The sequence below is a fragment of the Hemicordylus capensis genome, chromosome 5 (assembly GCF_027244095.1).
Source record: "Hemicordylus capensis ecotype Gifberg chromosome 5, rHemCap1.1.pri, whole genome shotgun sequence".
Classification (NCBI taxonomy): Eukaryota; Metazoa; Chordata; class Lepidosauria; order Squamata; family Cordylidae; genus Hemicordylus; species Hemicordylus capensis.
In genome coordinates, this window is record NC_069661.1 from 205,826,921 (window position 1) to 205,846,308 (window position 19,388).

Sequence of the window (19,388 nt, forward strand, 5' to 3'; positions counted from 1 at the left end):
GGGATTTCACATGAGATGACTCCCCCCATATACACCAGAATTGAATGGTATGGCAGAGGGGGGAAATCGCTATCTACTAGAAATGACCAGATGCATGTTACATGATGCTGGCTTAGCAAATAAATTCTGGGGAGAAGCAGTGATGACTGCAAATTACTTGCAAAAGAGATTGCCAGCCAATGCAACAGACAAGACACCATTTGAACTATGGCATGGCACAAACCATCTCTAAACCATATCAGAGTATTTGGATCAAAGGCTTATGCATACATTCCAAAGGCCAAGAGAACCAAACTCAGTTGCGGATGTGAACTGGGAGTGTTGGTTGGATTTGTGTCTGGTCAAAAGGCATACAGAACCCTTGTTCCTGCAAATGGAGAGGTCAGAATTCACAATGTTGTGTATTTTGATGAGAGACAAGGGCAAACTAGAGGTGATGTACCAGAACTTAGGCCAGAGTGAACTTAGGCCAGGTGAAAGAGGAACCATGTGAATGGACCCTCATTAAGCTAGAGCCAGACAGTGAACCCAAAGAATCTGTGCCAGAACCAGAAGCAGGTTCAGAAACATACACAGATTTTTATATGGGCATTATGATATTAGCAGTTTTATTTTCAATCCCCTTCCTAAATGATCCTGAACATTGAATTTACCTTTTTCATAGCTGCTGCACACTGTCAACACTTTCAATGACCTATCGACCACAGCGCCCAAGATTCCTTTCCTGGTCTGTCACCGACAGTAAAGTCCACATCAGTGTATGAAGCTGGGATTTATTTTTTGCCCCAGTGTTCATCACTTTACACTTACACTGAACCACACTTGCCATTTTGTTGCCCTCTCTCCCAGTTTGGAGCTTCTCACAATCTGTTTAGTGCCATCTGCAAATTTGGCCACCTTGCTGCTTACCCCAACTACTAGGTAATATGTGAATAAATTAAAAGGCACTGGCCTCATTATAGATCCCTGGGGGACCCCATTTCTTACTTCCATCCCTTGTGAAAACTGTCCATTTACCTTCTGTTTCCTGCTCTTCACCTAGTTACCAATTTTTCTTTTCAACCCCCTTCCTAATGACCCCTAGCATGGAATTTGCCCTCTAGGGCCCCAGTGCCCCCCATGTCCCATTTTCCTTCAACACCCTAGAACACTGCTAGCTTTGCCCCTGCAACTGCTTTTGAAAATGGGGGGATTTCCAAAGGCATTTTTTGATGTGGCAGTAGAGTTTTGGAAAATGGTTCCTTGCCTTTTTATAGATGCAGATAGGCAAGCTAAAATCCCACAGTACTGCTAATTTCAACATTACAAATTTATTATACTAAAGAGTAAAGTCAACAAATTATTTCTGGCCATAATTTAATGGTGCTTAACTATTCAGATACACTGTTTTATTTCTTTTTCAAATGTGAATGTTTCAATGTGTACCTTACCAAACAATTAAGTTTTGTACTGTACCTTGGTAATGATTTTCTTCTCTTATCCGAGGATGATCTTTGGCCCAGTGCTATTCTTGATTGCCTTCTAAAAAATCTATAGTCAGCTCCTTTGAAGACAGAAATTAAAAAACAGTTTATATATCATATTTTTGAATGCTCATCACCAGAGCTATCTAGCATAATTATGCCATGCAGCTGTGCTATTTTCTTAGTACCTTATATTCAAATTAGAGTGGCGCCTCACAAAAACAGGTTGCTTACCTGTAACTTATGATCTGGATGTGATCCGTTGTATTCATAAGAACTGGGTTTCTGCGCCTGCGCAGGGACCTCCCGGGCTGACTAGCTAGCTCCTCTTTGCGCCCCGCCCGTCTGCACGTGCCTTGCAGCTTCCGTTAGAATCGACGGTTGGGGCGCCTCTCCTTCAGATTTCTCGCAGACAGCCATATAAATGACGATCCACACACCAGCATCCACTAGTCCAGGCATTCTGCAGCGGGGCCGGCTGGGAGGGACTTATGAATACAACGGATCACATCCAGATCATAAGTTACAGGTAAGCAACCTGTTTATCTGGATTGTGATCCATTGTATCCATAAGAACTGGGTGTTTAGCAAGCTACCCCATAAGGAGGCGGGTGCAGATGACCCCCAGCTATGCCAACACACGTTTCAACACTGATCTTCCAAAATTCGCCTCCCTAGCCATCCGCAGATCCAAAGCATAATGCTTCACGAATGGTAGATGCGATGACCATGTCGCCGCCAGGCAGACATCTGCCATTTTAATGCCTGACAGATGTGCCGCAGACGTTGCGTAGGCCCTAGTAGAGTGAGCCCGAACCGTCTTTGGCGGTGTTATCTTCTGGCTTTTATAGGCGAGGAAAATCAGTTCCACTAGCCAGTGAGCAAGTCTCTGGCGAGAGATTGGACGGCCCTTGCTACGCCCCCGGAAGGAGAGAAAAAGCTTTTTACTCTTCCTAAAGTCATGAGTTCTCTCCAAATAGTATAGGAGTGATCTACGCACGTCCAACATGTGGAGGGCCTTCTCTAAGTCTGTCTCCGGACTACTGAAGAAAGTTGGCAGCACTATGTCTTGATTTAAGTGGAAATCTGTCACCACCTTCGGCAGGAATCTCGGATCGAGACGCATCACAACCTTGTGTGGATAGAATTGAGTGTAGGGTCTATCCATCCGCAGGGCCGTCATCTCGCTCACTCTCTTAGCCGATGTAATGGCTACCAAGAATGCCACCTTCAAAGTCAGAAACTTCAGCGGAATAGTCGCCAGTGGCTCAAAGGGTGCCTCCGTTAGGGCGGAGAGTACTAAAGACAGACTCCACTGCTCCATTGGGCTGCGCACAGGAGGGTAAAGGTTATTAACACCTTTCAGGAAACGTTTACATTCCGGGTGGGAGAAAACCGTGGACCCATCCCATCCCCTGTGCTTTGACGAGATTGCAGCCAAATGCAGCTTAATGGAGACATTCGCCAATCCACTCAGTTTGAGCGATGTCAGGTAACGTAGCACATCCCGAGCGGTTCCACTTGCAGGCATAACTGCGTCTTGTCGACGCACGCCTACTGTTTAGTAAGATGTTGTTTAATAGTTGATTCTCCAAGCGGTCAGCTTGAGAGAGTGCACATCGGGGTGTAACACCTTTCCGTGTTCTCTTTGCAACAGGTTTGGAGCCCTGGGGAACTTGTGGAACACTGAATGAGACATTCCCAGAAGTGTGGCAAACCACGGCTGGCGCGGCCACCATGGGGCCAGAAGTATGCATTTCGTTTGGTCCCGCAATATCTGCGCAACCACACGGCCCATTAACGGCAGCGGGGGAAAAAGATATAACAGCCCCGTCTTCCAGGCCCGTTGAAAAGCATCCCCCAGGGATCCCTGGCCTATGCCCGCACGCGAACAATAATTGGCACACTTTTTGTTGGCAACCGTGGCAAATAAGTCTATCGATGGGACCCCCCAGATCTCGAACACCCTGTCGAGATACATCGGGTTGATTTCCCACTCGTGTCTTTGGTTGAAACTGATGTCCCTGCTGAGCCTGTCGGCCAAGCAGTTGTCTACACCCTTTATATGTATTGCCACTGGGTGAATTGAATGTTGAATGCACCAGTCCCATATTTTTCTCGCAAGTAGGCAAAGAGACAGTGACACTGTCCCCCCTTGATGGTTGAGGTAGGCAATCGCCGTCGTGTTGTCCAACTCCAGCTGTACTGACCGTCCCCTTATCATAGGTTCGAATGCCCTTAGGCCCTGAAACACAGCCAATAGCTCCAAGTAATTTATATGCTGAAGTCTCTGCAACTGGGTCCATGTCCCCTGCACGCATACGCTGGCGCAATGCGCACCCCAGCCCGCCATCGAGGCATCTGTCGTTATCCGGGAGGTGGGCTCCTTGGACACAAACTCGACTCCTTTGCCCAAATTGTCCATGTCTAGCCACCACCCCAGGCTGGCGAGGACATGTTGTGGTAGTGTCAAGTGCATATTCTGGCCATCCACATTGGGTCGGAAGTTGTGGAGAAACCAATGCTGCAATGTGCGCATGCGGAGGCGCGTGTGTGACACCGTTGCGGTGCATGATGCCATCAAACCCAACATCCGCTGGATTCGAACCGCTGGCTGCCGTGGAGTCCTCTGAAAGTGACGTATGAGTTCGTGCATTTGGGTAATTCTTTCCGCAGGTAAGAACGCCCTGGCCAATTTCAAGTCCAGCACTGCTCCGATGAAGTTCACTCGAGTCATGGGTTCGAGTCTCGACTTCTTCCAATTCACATTGATGCCGAGGCACTCCAACAAGGCTAGCAGCATCTGCACTTGGCGGGTCAGTAAACTCCTGTCGTGGCTCACCACGAGCCAATCGTCTAAATACGGATACAGCCTCAAGCCCTGAGTTCGCAGGTGGGCTACAACCACCGCCATCACCTTTGTGAACACTCTGGGCGCAGTAGAAAGTCCAAATGGAAGCACCACATATTGATAGATCTGTGCCCCTACTGTAAACCGGAGGAACTTGCGGTGACTCTCCTGTATCCCGATATGAAAATAAGCGTCCTTGAGATCCAGAGTAACTGCCCACTGTTCGTTCACCAGCAGAGGCAGAATTCCCTGCAGCGTCACCATCCTGAATTTCCTGGTCAGAATGAAGAGGTTGAGCCCCCTCAGGTCCATTATGGCTCTTATTCCACCGTCTCTCTTTGGTATCTGAAAATACCGGGAATAGTAGCCGGTCAGTCTGTTCGCCCATTGCACCCGCGTGATCGCCTGTTTCTCCAGCAGCACCTTGACCTCCTCCCGCAACACCTCCGTGGCCGGCGTATAGACCAGTCCAGAGAAGGGAGGCCTTGTCTCGAACTCCAACGCATATCCAGTCTGCACTATTCTCAGTACCCACCGGTCGGATGTTATGTTGTGCCATGCTGGCGCACGGCTTGCCAGTTTGATGTTGATCCTGGCAACTACAGGGCCGATGTAGTGGGTCCTGGATTGTAGCGTTGGACTTAATTGGCTGCTGCAAAACTGATGCAGTGGACGAACAGTCCCGTCAAAAGCTCTTGCTGGAAGCGTCCTTGTCGCCTTGACGAGCTGTTTTTCCTTTTTGTTTTTGGTTAAAGCCCTTACCGCGTTGGTAAGGTCTGAATTGTCTTCGGTATTCTTTGTGGTCCCGATACCGATCACTCTTTCTCTGATAATAAGTGCGGCTCCTTGCGGTTGAGCTGGAACCGCTCGAAGGCACCATAAAGGTGCGGGCAGTGAATTTAGATTTTTTTAACGTCTCCATTGACGTGTCCGTGTCCTCATGGAATAAACCTTTGCCGTCAAATGGCAAGGACTCGACTTTCTCCTTCATGTCTGTCTGCAGGGTTGCTGAGCGAAGCCACGCATGCCTGCGCAAGCTCACTGCCGTCACCATTGCTCTCGATTCCGTCTCCGACAAGTGTTTGAATGCGCTCAGTTGTTGGCGCGTTATTGCCGTTGTTCTTTCGTACACATCATTAAATCTCCATTGGAAGTCCTCCGGAGACAAAGAGGATGAATCCTGTAAAAGCGCATCCCAAAGTAAATGGTTATAGCGTGCCATACACGCCGCATAATTAGCAATACGAATTGCTAAACTGGAGGTGCTATAGATCTTTCGACCCATAACGTCCATTTTCCTCCCCTCTTTGTCAGCAGGCGTGGAATGACGGTGTCCACTCTTGGTGGATGAAGCGCAACTGACAACCAAGGAGTTCGGTATAGGATGACGTAACAGGTAAGAGTTCTCTCCTTCAGTCACCCTATACAAATTTTCAATGCGCTTTGAAGTTGGAGCCCCGACCCCCACTGAGTCCCATGCCACCTTCGCAGCCTTGTCTATCCCAGGAATCATGGTGAGGGCAACAGGATGCGAAGTCTTAGATCGCTTCATCATATTATAGACCGGGTCAGCAACGTCCGCATCCGGAGAGCTTACGTCCATGCCCAGGGCTTCAGCGATGTCCCTTATGAGGATATGGTAAGCTTTCAATTCCTCAGTTGGCGAGGTGGATAGTTTTGGTGGCACATCCGAAGGGGGGTCAGACCTACGACTGATATCATCTCTGTCAGAGGCCGGTCCCGACTCATCGTCCTCACTGTCATCAGAGGGTGAAGATGATGGTTCAGAAGGAGGAGGTGTTGCTTTCCTCTTTCTTTTCCCAGCAGGTTTTTCTGGCATCCTCGTCTGGACCACAGGTAATTGTGAATTCTCTGGAAGGTAGGTTTGAACTTGCACCAATGGTGTTTGTATAGGCAAGTTCACAGACGGCCCCTGATGGTCTGCATGCTCTGACTGCAGCAGCGGCTGAGCCAGTTGTCCAGCCTGCACAAAATTCCGCAGCCCTTGTACTGGTTGCATTTCTACCTGTGCCGCTTTCCAACGCAAGAACTCTGCATAATCATCCGGCACCCCATGGCGGAAACCGCAGGAATGGGTTGGCTGCAGCATCGTAGAGCACCCGACATCGGTTCTTGGATCCTGGACCACTGCTGGTGTCAGTGAGGCAACATGAGGCAGATCAGCCAGCTCTCCACCTCCAGGACCCTCGTCCAAGCCTGTCGACAGGAAGCCGCGAAACGTCGCACCCGAGGGTGTACTCGAACTCGACTCCAGCAGTTCTCTAAGTCCGTCCCCGTGTGTAGCCAGACTCGGAGTCCTCGGCGTCGAGGGGGACTGAGCCGGCGTCAATGCCGGTGACAAAAGATGAGGAATCCTCCTCAATGTCGAAGCCGTCAACACCGACGAAGGAGCAGTGTTCACATTCAATATCTGCTCCGGCACCGTGGACGCCGACAGAGGAATGGCATACACCGCCTGGGCAGTTATGGGAGGCTCCGATGCCGAGACTTGCAAATGCCTCGACGCCGATATCGGCGTCGGCGTCGATGTCGATTCCAATGTCGACGCCTGTCCCAGACTGCCTTGGTCCAATCTCGATGTCGGCGCTGGTGTCGACGTCGAGACTAACGTCGATGTCGAAGCCGGAACCATCCTGACCGTCGATACCAGAGGTGTCGACGTCGAGGCTGTAGGGGACTCAGCCGAGTCCACGTCGTAAATCTGTGCTGCCGTCGGTGAGGGAGTTCGATGTCGAGACTCCTCACGATGGCGACCTTCCCTCTCAGAAGCATGACGATCTCTATCCTTATGCTTCCGTTTTTTGGAAACCTCCTTTGGTTTCTTAAACAGAGTGTCAACAGTGGTTTTAGACTGCTTATCAGCAGACCCACTGGAACCCAATCCCGGGGAGCTTGACGCACCGCACTCCTTCGACATCGAAGCTCCCGATGTTGAACCGGAACTCATCGACGCCGACGGACGAGGAGTTGGCGGCCGAAGTGCCTCCTCGTATAACGCAGCTCGAAGCCTGAGAGCTCTATTTTGTCTAGTTTGTTTTGAAAACGAGCAGCATATCTTACATGCCGCCGTGTTATGATTCTCTCCTAAGCACATCAAACAGGCGTCGTGATAATCAGTCGAAGGCAACTTTGCTCGACACTTTTCACACCGTTTGAATGTCTTCTTAGCTTCCATTGTCCAAATGCCGTTCCGAGTCAAATTCAGTAAACAAACTTAGGAACAAACAAAGCAGAGTCCGTAATCAAGTCCGTTCGCCGTTCCGAGTCAAAACCGTCCTGTACAAACTTCGAAGTTAGAATCAGAGTCCCAAATCAAGTCCGTTGTTCGTTCTGAAGTCAAACCAATTAATCCGCTCAGTAGAGAATAGTCAAACAGTCCGAGTCAAAATTTTTGATAATAATTGAGGAGCAACAGCCAAGAGGTGTAAGCGCTTTGGCGGTCAAGAGAAAACTGAAGGAGAGGCGCCCCAACCGTCGATTCTAACGGAAGCTGCAAGGCACGTGCAGACGGGCGGGGCGCAAAGAGGAGCTAGCTAGTCAGCCCGGGAGGTCCCTGCGCAGGCGCAGAAACCCAGTTCTTATGGATACAATGGATCACAATCCAGATCAAAAGCAATGCCTTAAGATCCTGCTTAACAAATAAGTAATAACAGTGCAATTACTACATGAAAAATACTTTGCATGGAATGAATCTACACATAACTGTGGGAAATTGCAATGCCAGTGGTATTATTCCCAGCCAGAAAGTAAAGGACTAATTTTACCTTTAGAAGTGAAGAGTTGTAGGGGAATTAATATGTAGATGAACTTTCTGTACACCAGTTTTGTGCCACCTAGGCACACAGACCAAAAACACAGATTTCTCTTTCCATTCAAAATACTGTAGGCATGCAACTCAGCTAAGTTTTCCCTGTTCTCAAATAAAGTTTCTTATACTTATGATTATGGTTCCAAGCAGATTCTTCAGAACCCAGATTTGCTAACAATAACACGGACTGTAACCTGAAATCTTCAGAAACTTAAAACCGCCATTTACAATGAAAGTAAATAATTCAATCAAATCAATCTTTATTTCAGTCTCTGACCAGTGAAAAAGAATAGAAATAAACCATTTGACAGTAAATAATTACTATAAGCAGCATAGCCCAATGGGTTTGGGGCAATTTGCATAAATCTTTTTCTATTGTTTTTTAATGAATCACTGCCTCAGTTATGCAGAGTTATGCATGCACCCTGACCCAACCCTCTGTTGTGTGCTGCTGACATTCCTGTTCATCTTTCCCCAACTCCCTATTCACAGGCTTGAATTAGGTGCTTTCCTGGCAAACACAATAGAAAGTGATTTTTTTTTGGTAACAAGTACTGGGGGGGGGGAGACATAAAATACACAGCACCCAATTGTTCTTCTACAATACATAGGAAATTCTTTGCCCTGCCATATTCATGGTGGGCTATACCATTGGGCAGAGTGAGGAATTGCCTTAAGTGGCATATTTGGATAACCAGTTCAAGGCAGTGAACTTTTAATTTCTTAGTTTAATTATCATGGCTGTAATCCAAAGAATAGATCAGCATGTTCTGCATGCCCAGTAGAGCTTAGGACATACTTTTTTTGCACAGCAGCTCTCTGGCCAAATTCAGACATAACACAAAACCAGAGTTAAATGGGGCAAAGGTTGGAACTCCATTACGTCTGAATGCGTGCAACCACGGTTTTGAGCTGAAAGCAATCTCCGGTTTGCCTTGGCATACTTCAATCTGAACCTTTGGTTTGCAGTAAGGTTTGCCACTGAGACTTCTGGTTTGGCTGATGAAGCATTATATCTGAACCTGGGCACTGCCATGACCACAGTTTCGTGCCAATTTAAAAACTGCAATCATAGAAGTGGTGGTGCAGACCTGCCCAGGGATGTGGTTGCTCTATGCATGAAGTGGCTCTCTTGGCCACAGCACGACATCCCTGTCATCCTCCCTTCTCTTCCCATTCTGCCCTGCAACAGTGATGTATTCAGAGAATTTAAAGAGACCCAAACTTTTTCCAGCTTTCTGTTGCTGTCAGGGGACTGGGTGGCCACCCCATAGTCAGAGGGGTGAGAAGATGGGGACAGTGGACTGCGGATGCAGTCCCACCTACAGCTGCACATCTTGCTACTGCAGCCAAGCTGGCGTCCAGCCATGCAGAAACACGGGTATACACCACAGAACACTGCACATCAGTTCCGCACATCAAGGCACCCTCCAACAGATCGTGGTGCTCCACAAAATGCACTAGTGATTATGCACCTAAAACAGCAATGCCCCTCATAAGACAACCCATACTGTTGTCCTGCCCACACCTAACATGAGTGGCCTGACACAGGAAAGCTGTTACCTACTGCACAAGTATGCACCAACTGCAGTCACAATTGTCGGGTTTATGGGCAGATGGAAGGTGGTGGGCATGGGGTACCAATGCACTGACAGCAAGGGCTGTCTTCTCCAGAAGCAGAACAAAAGACTATGCTGCTGTTAGAAGCCTGGGACACAGAATGCCCTTGCTGTGCTCTCTCTGACCATCTCTAAATTAATTCTCTGCTATAAAAGTGCTACAAGACCAAAGTGAGGTAGCTGAATCTAGCAGGCTGTTGCCGTGGAGGTGCAAAGTTTATTTCCACACGTACACAGGTTAACTCTACCTTGTGGTACATCTGGGCATTTGTGAGAAGACTATGAGGGAGGAGGAGCCTTTCACCCATCTGCCACACAACCCAGTGTCCTACTAATGCATGAGTCTCACAATTATTAAGAAGGTTGCTTATTAACTTCTGACCAGCAGGGATGCTTGAATGCGGGGCTTGGTACGTGTGAGGAACCTTGTCCTGCTCCAAAAAGAGAGTACAGATGTTGAGCCATAGACCCTCAAGGGCACCCTTGGCCATGCTCAGCCTTCTTCCTCCCTAAGCGCACTCAATGAATCTGTCATCAATGTGCATCCCAGTTGTCCTTGGCGGTATCTACTGCCCTGCAGCTGCCCCTTTGTTTAATGTGCTCTACTGTGCTATTAGGAAATTTTTGCAGTAGATAGTCTTGATGAGCAGCCTCAAGGGCATGAGGGAAATGTCCCTGCACCTTGCCCAATCCCGCTATCGGGGGACTGTTGGCCACACCCACACATGTCCATTCCTGCATGATCATGCACGCAGCAGACAGGCATCACAAACACCCACCCCAATTGCCAGTTGTGTGACCACAGGAGTTTGGTGGCCCACAACCTCTACTTTCACACAGACGCCCAGCTGCTCCAAACAGCCATGGAGTCTTAGCAGTGGTGGGGTAGAAGAGGTGGTTGGTGTTCTGGGGTGGGAGGGCAGTGTGGTGTGATGCCTGTAAATGGCGGTAGGGTGGTTGTGCGGGTCCCAAGTTTAGTGGGGTTGTGAGGGGGTGATGCATGGGTCCAGAGCGGGGTGCATTCTCTATCCTTCACTAAAGCACATTCCTATCTGGGGTGGATGACATGGAGGGGGGGAGCAGGTGCAGAAGCTGGATGGAGGGAAATGGTAGGCATATCCCATTGGCAGAGGGGGGAACTCCCTGACACCACAACGTACCTAGGCAGGTAATGTCACAGGATTCATCGCACCTAAGTCTTTATACTCCTCTCCCTTCTCCATGCCCCCTCCCTACAGCATCACTAGAGAGCAGGGATCTTGGACAGTCACTAGCAGTGTTCCCTCTAACAGAGATTACCAGATGTTGTGGACTACAACTCCCATAATCCCCAAGCAAAAGCCACTGCAGCTGGGGATTCTGGGAGTTGTAGTCAACAACATCTGGGAATCCCTGTTAGAGGGAACACTGGTCACTTCCACTGCTGGAACAACCAACAATGCCAATTATGCCCGCCGCCCCAGTGCCCATGCCTCCCACCCCACACAGGCCAATGACCAACACTTAGTGTGTGGCCCAGCTATGCAAAAGGAAGTGTATTGGCTGCTTCCAGCTTGCAATGGACCTGGTCACGCAGCACACAGAGAGCTCCCAGGCCACCTGTGATGTGCTGTGTGAGCTAGACATGAGAGAGAGGGAAAGGTGTGAGGAGGAGAGGTGGGTCTTCAAGGAGGCCACAGACCAGACTGTGCCTGCATACAAGCACACCATGAGGGAGGTGCTGGGTGCCCTGGGACATTCTAGCGAAGCTGATGAGAGGCAGTTTGAGCACAACAACACATGGCCAGCTCCATGGAACGGCTTGCCAACCAACCGCCACCCTTTGCCCCACTGCAGCTGCTCTACCAACCCCAGCTGCTGATGCCAGGGCCCTATCTGCCTACACCGGCAGGCCTGACAAAAGCAACTTGGGCCTCTCAAGGAGTGCAGGGGCAGTTCTTTGCTCCCTGCAGGAGCATGCACAGGCCCGAATGCCCCCTGGCCGATCCACGTGCAGGGCCATCTGTCAGCCCAGCAGGTGTGCCGGGGCAGCAGGCAAAAACCCCTATGCATGCCAGGGCTAGGGCCCCACCGCAAGCCCCTGTGCACCTGACACCCCAGGGTGCTGGGCAAGTGGGAGAAGATCCCTCTGGTGCAGCACCACAGCCACCACTATGCAAGTCACGAGCAACACACCACCCCAGACAAGCAGCCTTGTATCCATGGCTCTCCAGGGATGCCGCCAGAAACGTGTTGTCTCCACACACTCCTCCCCTCGCAAGAAAGCCGCAGTGCAAGGGGTCCCAGAACAGCCACACTCATGCTTGGGCTGCCCAGGAGCGAAGGGGAATACAATGGAGACAGAAGGAGATGGCTATGCACAGGCAACTGCTCCCCAAGAACAGGGCCGGTGGGTGGGATTCCGAGGAAACTGCCACTCAATCCTTCCCCACCACCTAGGCTTGCCAGTGCTCCTCTGACTACATGCCATTGAGCAGGAGATCACCAAGTAGGAGATCGCCAAGAAGCTGAACCCTGCCTTGCATTACCTTGTTTTAGAGCTGTAATTACAGACTCTACCCCACCCCCACAAGTTTGCAAACTCCAAAACCCCAAACCCAAGCTTTCAAGCCACATAGAGCTCACACAGCAATGTGCACACCCACTAGTTTTAAACCCTCACATTTTGCTGTTCTCCTCTCAAAAAAGGATGAAAGAGGATGTTGTCTTTATGCTTCTTTGAATAAATACTGTTCTTAAGGAGACACTTTCTGTGGGTTCTGGGCTATTTGGGGCTCAAGGGTGCAGCTGCTGCCCATTTGGAGGCCGAAAGGTTCTTGTTGGTCTCCAGGAGATTCAAGGGGCTGATAGCGTACTCCAGGGCAGCCATTGAAGCAGTCCAGACATTTGTCAGCCCTCTCCTCCACTTTCAATACCCTGGATGAAAATTGGTCAGAGGAGAGGAGCTTGGTGCTGACAAGGCACAACAGCACCTGGAGGACACGGACAAGTGGGACAATGAGCACTTTTGGGGCAGCTTCAGGATGTCCTGGGTGACCTTCAACTTCCTGGCAAGTGAGATGGAGCCCGTGCTTTGCTGACAGGACACTATCATGTACTGCACGATTTCAGCATGGAAGTGATTTACTATAACCCTTTACAAGCTGGCCTCCAAAGTGAACTACCTGTCCCTGAGCAACTTGTTTGCAGATGGCACATCCACCATCTGCAAGATAGTCAAGGAAGTGGTGGAGCTCCTGGTGGAATGTTCCTGGAGGGCATGATCCATGTGGGCGACCTTCAGGAGGTGATGCTGGGGTTTGAGGAGAAGGGGATCCCAGGCATCCTTGGTTGTACAGATGGGACACACATGGACATTTTAGCAGCAACCCCCCAATGGCAGAATGTATACTTCAGATGGAAACACTGCTACACCATGTCCCTTCAAGGTGTAGCAGACTCGACAGGCTGATTCATGGACGTCTGCACTGGGGTGTCAGGCAGAAGCCACAACATGGCCATTTTCTGGACCTCCCCACCCCTAACAATAACTGAGTAATAAGTGAAAGAAAACACAGAGCAAAGGAATGAAAATAGCGAAGGACAACAGAAGCAAGGAATTAACAGAACAAAGTAGGAAGCATAAACAAGGCAAACTGGAACTCGGACAAAGTTTGGGAGTTCAATGGCACACTGTCTGCAGTCAGTGAACGTTGCAAACAGCACCTGAGTAACTGAGAGACTACCAAATATATATGGCTCAAGAGAACCAGCAGCCAATCAGTCTTCCCTGAGTCAGCACTTTGGCTTCCTCTCTAGTGATCTTCTGCGCCTGCGTGACTTCCACTGAGCTCTTGAGCCATCTTCTCAAGACAGGTGAAATCCCAGGCTCCTCCCCATCAGAAATCATGTCTGGCAGCTGTTGCGAATCCTCAGCTCCAGAGTCGGGGCTCCCTGCCAAGTCCTGTTGCTGTGCCTCTGAGCCCTTATTAGCAGGTGAATCCTCCCGTTCCTGCTCTGACTCTTCTGAGTCAGATGTCTGAGCCATGACACCGGTCTCCTGTCAGGTCAATGAGGCACCAACGCTTCTCAAGACTATTCAAGGCTAGTCAAAGGCTATTCAACACCCTGACGCTTTGACGGTCTTGACACGCTTGACGTCAAGCCGATGCTGTGGTCGCAGCAGCTGGTACCAGAGCTCGAAGTTTGTCTGTGCTGATTCACAGTCGAAGTTGAAGTGTTCAACGTTGAGGATTTATGGTGGGCTGACGGTGTCAAATAGGACGTCAAAGGTCTCTGGTGACCCGCTGCTGAGGTCGGAGATATTTTCTGGGATATTGATGTTGTGGCAGGCCCTTTCAATCCTGATTTAGTCAAGGTTGATGGGGGAGCCGAACCTGACAGCTTTGATGGTGATGTTGAGGTAGATTTTGGCGGCATTTTGCGTTGTGTCCCCGGTGTTGAGGCAAATCCACAGGTTTAAGATGTCATCGTAAAGATGTTGTCATAAATCGCCGCTCACAGTCGCAGTGCCCTGTTTTTATTAGTTTGCTTAGAGAACGAGAGGCAAATCTTACACACTGAAACGTTATGTTTCCCTCCTACGCAGATTAGGCACAATTCGTGCAGGTCCTTAGAGGGGAGTTTGGCCTTGCTGCTCTCACACCTCTTGAAGGACTTCTTTTCCTCAGCCATTTAATGATGTAGGGGTAGTCAAGTTCGATCCGAGGTCTAAACACCAATCGTTATCCCTCAGCCAGTTCAAGTCAAAACCAATTGTTGTCTGTCAGGCAGTCCAGGTCATACACAAATCAATACTCGTCAGCCAGAAAAAAAGGGGTCGTACACGAATAATCCAGAATAGAAATGTTTTTGTTTTAGAAGAAAGAATGAACTCACAAGAAACTTTCCGATGAAGGAGCAGCAGACCAAGGTCTAAACGCTGAGGCGGTCATAAAAGAACTGAGGAACGTGACATCCAGCCGCCCTTAAATAGAATGCTGCATAAGTGGGGGCAGGGCTTGGACTGAAGCTTTGAAGCTGCGGCATGGCTACCACGTGGTCTCCACACAGGTGCAGAGCCCATTCTTATGGATCTCGACAGATCTTGATCCGAATACTGTTATTTGGCAACCATGGAGGGAGATGGCAAATGGCCCTACACTAGGGCCGCCACCTCAGTGCTGCTTGCATGCTGCAGAATGCAGAGAGTTTCAAACAAAACAGCGCCCCCGCTAATAACCACCCTGCCCCCCCATGAGGATGCACCCCTCTGCTGTGAAGAGTTTTATTAAGGCTACATAGCTGGGACTACTGCAAGGAAGCTGTCATTGGCCCAAGGAAGCCAGCCTGCGAAGCCGGAGCAAGCAAAGCATGATCAACATGCCCTCTTTGGAATTGTGGCCAATGGTGGCTGCCTGGATGACATGCTGATGCCTTGCCTTCAGTCTGGCGATATGAACAGTGTGTGGATGCCTGGTATCTGCCTTGGAAGGAAGCTGAGGCGCAGGGAGGGGCTCCCCTCTTCTAGAACCGAAGGCTGCCGGAATGCAGTTGGACAAACGGCTGCAGTGCGATTTACAGTTTGGAATTGAAACCGCAGGTTCGGCAACCTCCAGTTTTGTGTTATATCTGAATTCAGCCTCTGTTTCACCTGGCAAACTGCTTTTGAAATTGAAGGGATTTGCACAAAATTTGTGATATGGCACAGGGTTTTGCTGTCTAATAAGAAAAAGCCAAAAAATGCTGTTAGGCATACTAGGCTCTGGGACATACCTAAACTAGCTCTTCTGGATCTGAGCTAGATTTCTTTTTTTACTGCAAAGAGGCATTATTTGGATACACTGCCTTTGGCCAGTGCTGGCCACACCACCGGGCAGACCACTTTCCCTTGAAACACAACTCTTGTTCCAGTCACTGCAAGTTCTCCCCAGCAAGAATTTCTGCTGCAGACAGATTCCATGCAGACAGTTTCCAGCTGGCTCTTCTTCCCTTACCTTGGCTTTTCCTCCTCTCAGTGCGATCAGAAATTACTGAGACTGATTTCCCAGTTACTGCTTTTTTGCTAGGTGGTTTGCCTTTAGCCCATTTGCCTGTGTTCAAACAACATAGAATAACATGGTTGTAATCAACTATTTATACTTTAGTAATAAATAGTAAACAGCTATTTATATATTAGCCCCATATAGTTCAGCCTGCTATATCCAAACCAGAGTCTGACACAAGTAGAGACCAGGAACAGCATGCCACATTGCTGTAAGATGATGACAGAGCAAACACCTCCAAATTACTCAATAATTATTCACAGAACAAATACCTTGAAATTTCTTAAATGGGTCAAGCTGCACAATCTCTGATGTTCATGGAATTCCTTGAAACTATGGTGTGCTCAGCCTATGCGAGTGTTCCAAAACAACTTTTTTCTAAAGGTTGAGGCTACATTGCCAGCAATAAGTGTGCTTGTGAATTCACTCTCCTTACCAAAATGAAAAAAATGTGCTTTTACAGAGACTTAGTTTGCTCTCATGAGGAGGTTCTAATTTGCTCTCATGAGAAGGTTCTCTCTCATTTTGCAGGAGCAGGGTCAGCATATGTTAAGATTTTGTTCCACATCAAATTCTGTTTGAATTTCCAAATAAGTTTAATACAACACTGATTTTCTCTAACGATAGAAAAGGAGGTATATGTTATGGATGTTGGCAAGCCATTTCTTATGTTAGGAAGATTCCTGATCAATAGTCCAGGAAGCTTAGCTGATATTGCCTTAATGAGAGCTAATGGTTGGAGATATCTGGAAATCAATCTTGAGTGTTAGCCATGATAAGAGCTTTGAGGAGGTGATTCCCCGACCCCTTACTTCAAACTAAGGGGAGGGACTGATGTAAGGGGTTGTGCGTGAAGAAAACTAGTTTTTTGGGACATACTGAATGAAAGATGGAGAGAAGCTTAAAACTCAGTGCTCCTTAAGCTAGCACAACCACACAGCGCTACAGTGTGATATAAATTCCCAATTGATACTTACTTAGCTTATGGCGTAATAAGAGAGACGATGTTGCACTTAGTTTAGGTTTCTCATTAACATGAACAGAAAGAAAAGACTGGGAAGTTTCTTTCTGCTTCTCTTTCTTCTTCTTTTTCCCCACTTGCTGTTCTTGCCATTCTTTAGGGGAAACACTCAACAAAAAAGCTTCATAGAATAAATAGTGCCTTAGAAGATCTTCAGTGTTTGCAATATCGCTGCAAACATTAAAGATGATAATTGATAAACAAGCATAGTTATTTTATAGAAGTACAATGCCTAAATGTACATATTTTTATACTGTACTATAATAAACAATGAAAAAGCTAATGTATTCTTATGTGATTACAGACTCATGTTAATGTTTGTTTCACATCAACATTTAACTTACGTCTGAGAACTGCTATAGAACCTATAACTGAGAAATCATCAGGAGATTTGGTGCAAGATGTTATCAGTACTCTGATGATACCCAAATCTATTTCTCCATGTCAACATCTTCAGGAGAAGGCATAACCTCCCTAAATGCCTGCCTAAAGGCAATGATGGGCTGGATGATGGACTGGACAGACTGAATCCAAATAAGATGGAGATATTTACTGTGTGGGGTTGGAACTTGCGAGATGATTTTTATCTGCTGGTTCTGAATGGGGTGATACTTCCCCAGAAGGAACAGGTATGCTGTTTGGGTGTGCTTCTGGATCCAAACCTCCCCCAGGTGTCCCCCAGGTTGAAGCAGCGGCCAGAGGTGCTTTCTATCAGCTTTGGCTGATACACCTGCTGCATCCATTTCTTGCGATAAACGACCCCAGAAGAGTGGTAAATGTGCTAGTAACCTCCAGACTTGACTGCAATGCATTCTATGTGAGACTGCCTTTGTCTGGAAATTGCAGTTGGTACAAAATGCGGCAGCCAGGTTGGTCTTTGGGTCATCTCAAAGAGACCATCTTACTCCTATATTAAAAGGAGTACACTGGCCATTAAGTTTCCAGGCAAAATACAAGGTGCTGGTTATAACCTATACAGTCCTACATAGCTTATGCCCAGGGTATTTAAGAGAATGTCTTCATCACTAAGAGCCCCATCACCCATTGAGATAATCATCTGGAGAGGTTCGTCTGTAGTTACCACCTGCTCAACTGGTGGCTACACAGGAATGGGCATTCTCTGTTGCTGCTCCAAGACTCTGGAATAAGCTCCCTGCTGAAATAAGAGCCTCCCAATCTCTGACAACTTTTTAAAAGATGATGTTTGGGGCAGCGTACTAATATAATAAACAAACTGTGCTCCTAGCACTTATACAGACATTTGCAGAATAGCACTAACAGCTTTTTCCATCTTCTCACAATTATTTGACTCCAACTCATTCCGCCCATGACAATATCAAGTGCAACATTTTTTCTGATATACAGATTTGGCATTGGGCTCTATCTTATTTTTTCACAGCAGCATAATGTGGCATGGTGATAATTTCTATGGAGAATCCAGTCAAGATTTCCCCCCTAATTATTACCCAGACCATGTTTTGCAAAAGAACTGAAATAAAGAGCTCACCTTTTCAGTGAAAACAGTTCACTCATCGCTGACTTCACATCTGCTGTAACTTCCATTTTAGATTTTGCTTCCTGAGTTGCCCTGAAAACAGCAAAGACATTAAAACTATTTTCTCTTTTAAGGGTTGATGCTGTTGTCTTACAGCGTGGTGTAGAGGTTAGAGTGCTGGACTAGGACTATGGAGACCTGAGTTCAAATCCCCATTCAGCCATGATACTTGCTGGGTGACTCTGGGCCAGTCTCTTCTCTCTCAGCCTAACCTACTTCACAGGGTTGTTGTGAGGAGAAAATCAACTATGTACCCAACTATGTACTCTGGGCTTTTATTCTTTAAAATTAAAATTAATTGTAGATTTTGTAATTGTATTTTTATGATGTGTTAACTGTTTTAAAAACAGGTTGCTTACCTGTAACAGATGATATGGGAGTGATCCACCAACAGTCACAAAAGTGGGTTCTGCACCTGCACAGACCAACTTCAGGACAGATTCTTTAGCTCCTCAATGCACCCCTCCCCTCCCAAATGTGTGTTCTCCATGCCTGTTACTTTTGGAGGTTGGGCACCATGTCCCTCAATTTCTGTAGGCCAACAAGGCCATACTTTTTCAGTCTTTCAATCAACTTATGCTTTCCCAATGCTTGCTTCCTGAAGTGGGGACGGATGGGTGGGTTTTGTGACTGTCACTGGATCACTACCAGATCATCTGTAAGCAACCTGTTTATCTGGAGAGTGATCCAGTGACAGCCACAAAAGTGGGTGACTCACTAGCTTTCCCTAGCTGGAGGTGGGAGAAGCAAGCTACTGAAGCACCCATTTAAGCACTGCCTGTCCAAAAGATGCTGAGGTAGCTGGACAAAGGTCAGTGCACAGTATTTCACAAACATTTAATCCGAGGCCTAAGTGGCAGTCATGCAAATGTCTCTAAACATAATGCCTGAGAAATGGGCCACTGGACAGCATATGCCCTTGTTGAATGGGCTTTGACAGCAGACGAGGGATCTACTTTCTGTTACTTATAGGCTAGGAAGATAACCTCGACTAGCCAGTGAGCTAGCCGTTGCCTTGAAGGTGGTA

General features: G+C 47.9%; 1 protein-coding gene across 3 annotated transcripts in view; it reads right to left on the reverse strand.

Moving 5' to 3' along the window:
- Positions 1–19,388, reverse strand: part of CCDC38 (coiled-coil domain containing 38) — a 70,928-nt gene that overhangs the window by 22,951 nt on the left and 28,589 nt on the right. For all 3 annotated transcript variants that reach the window (XM_053251261.1, XM_053251260.1, XM_053251262.1), the window contains exons 7-10: positions 18,314–18,394; positions 16,763–16,977; positions 15,738–15,833; positions 1,456–1,543 (exon numbers count right to left, since the gene is read on the reverse strand). In XM_053251261.1, the coding sequence (XP_053107236.1) occupies positions 1,456–1,543; positions 15,738–15,833; positions 16,763–16,977; positions 18,314–18,394 (480 nt within the window). The remainder of the gene's footprint in view (positions 1–1,455; positions 1,544–15,737; positions 15,834–16,762; positions 16,978–18,313; positions 18,395–19,388) is intronic.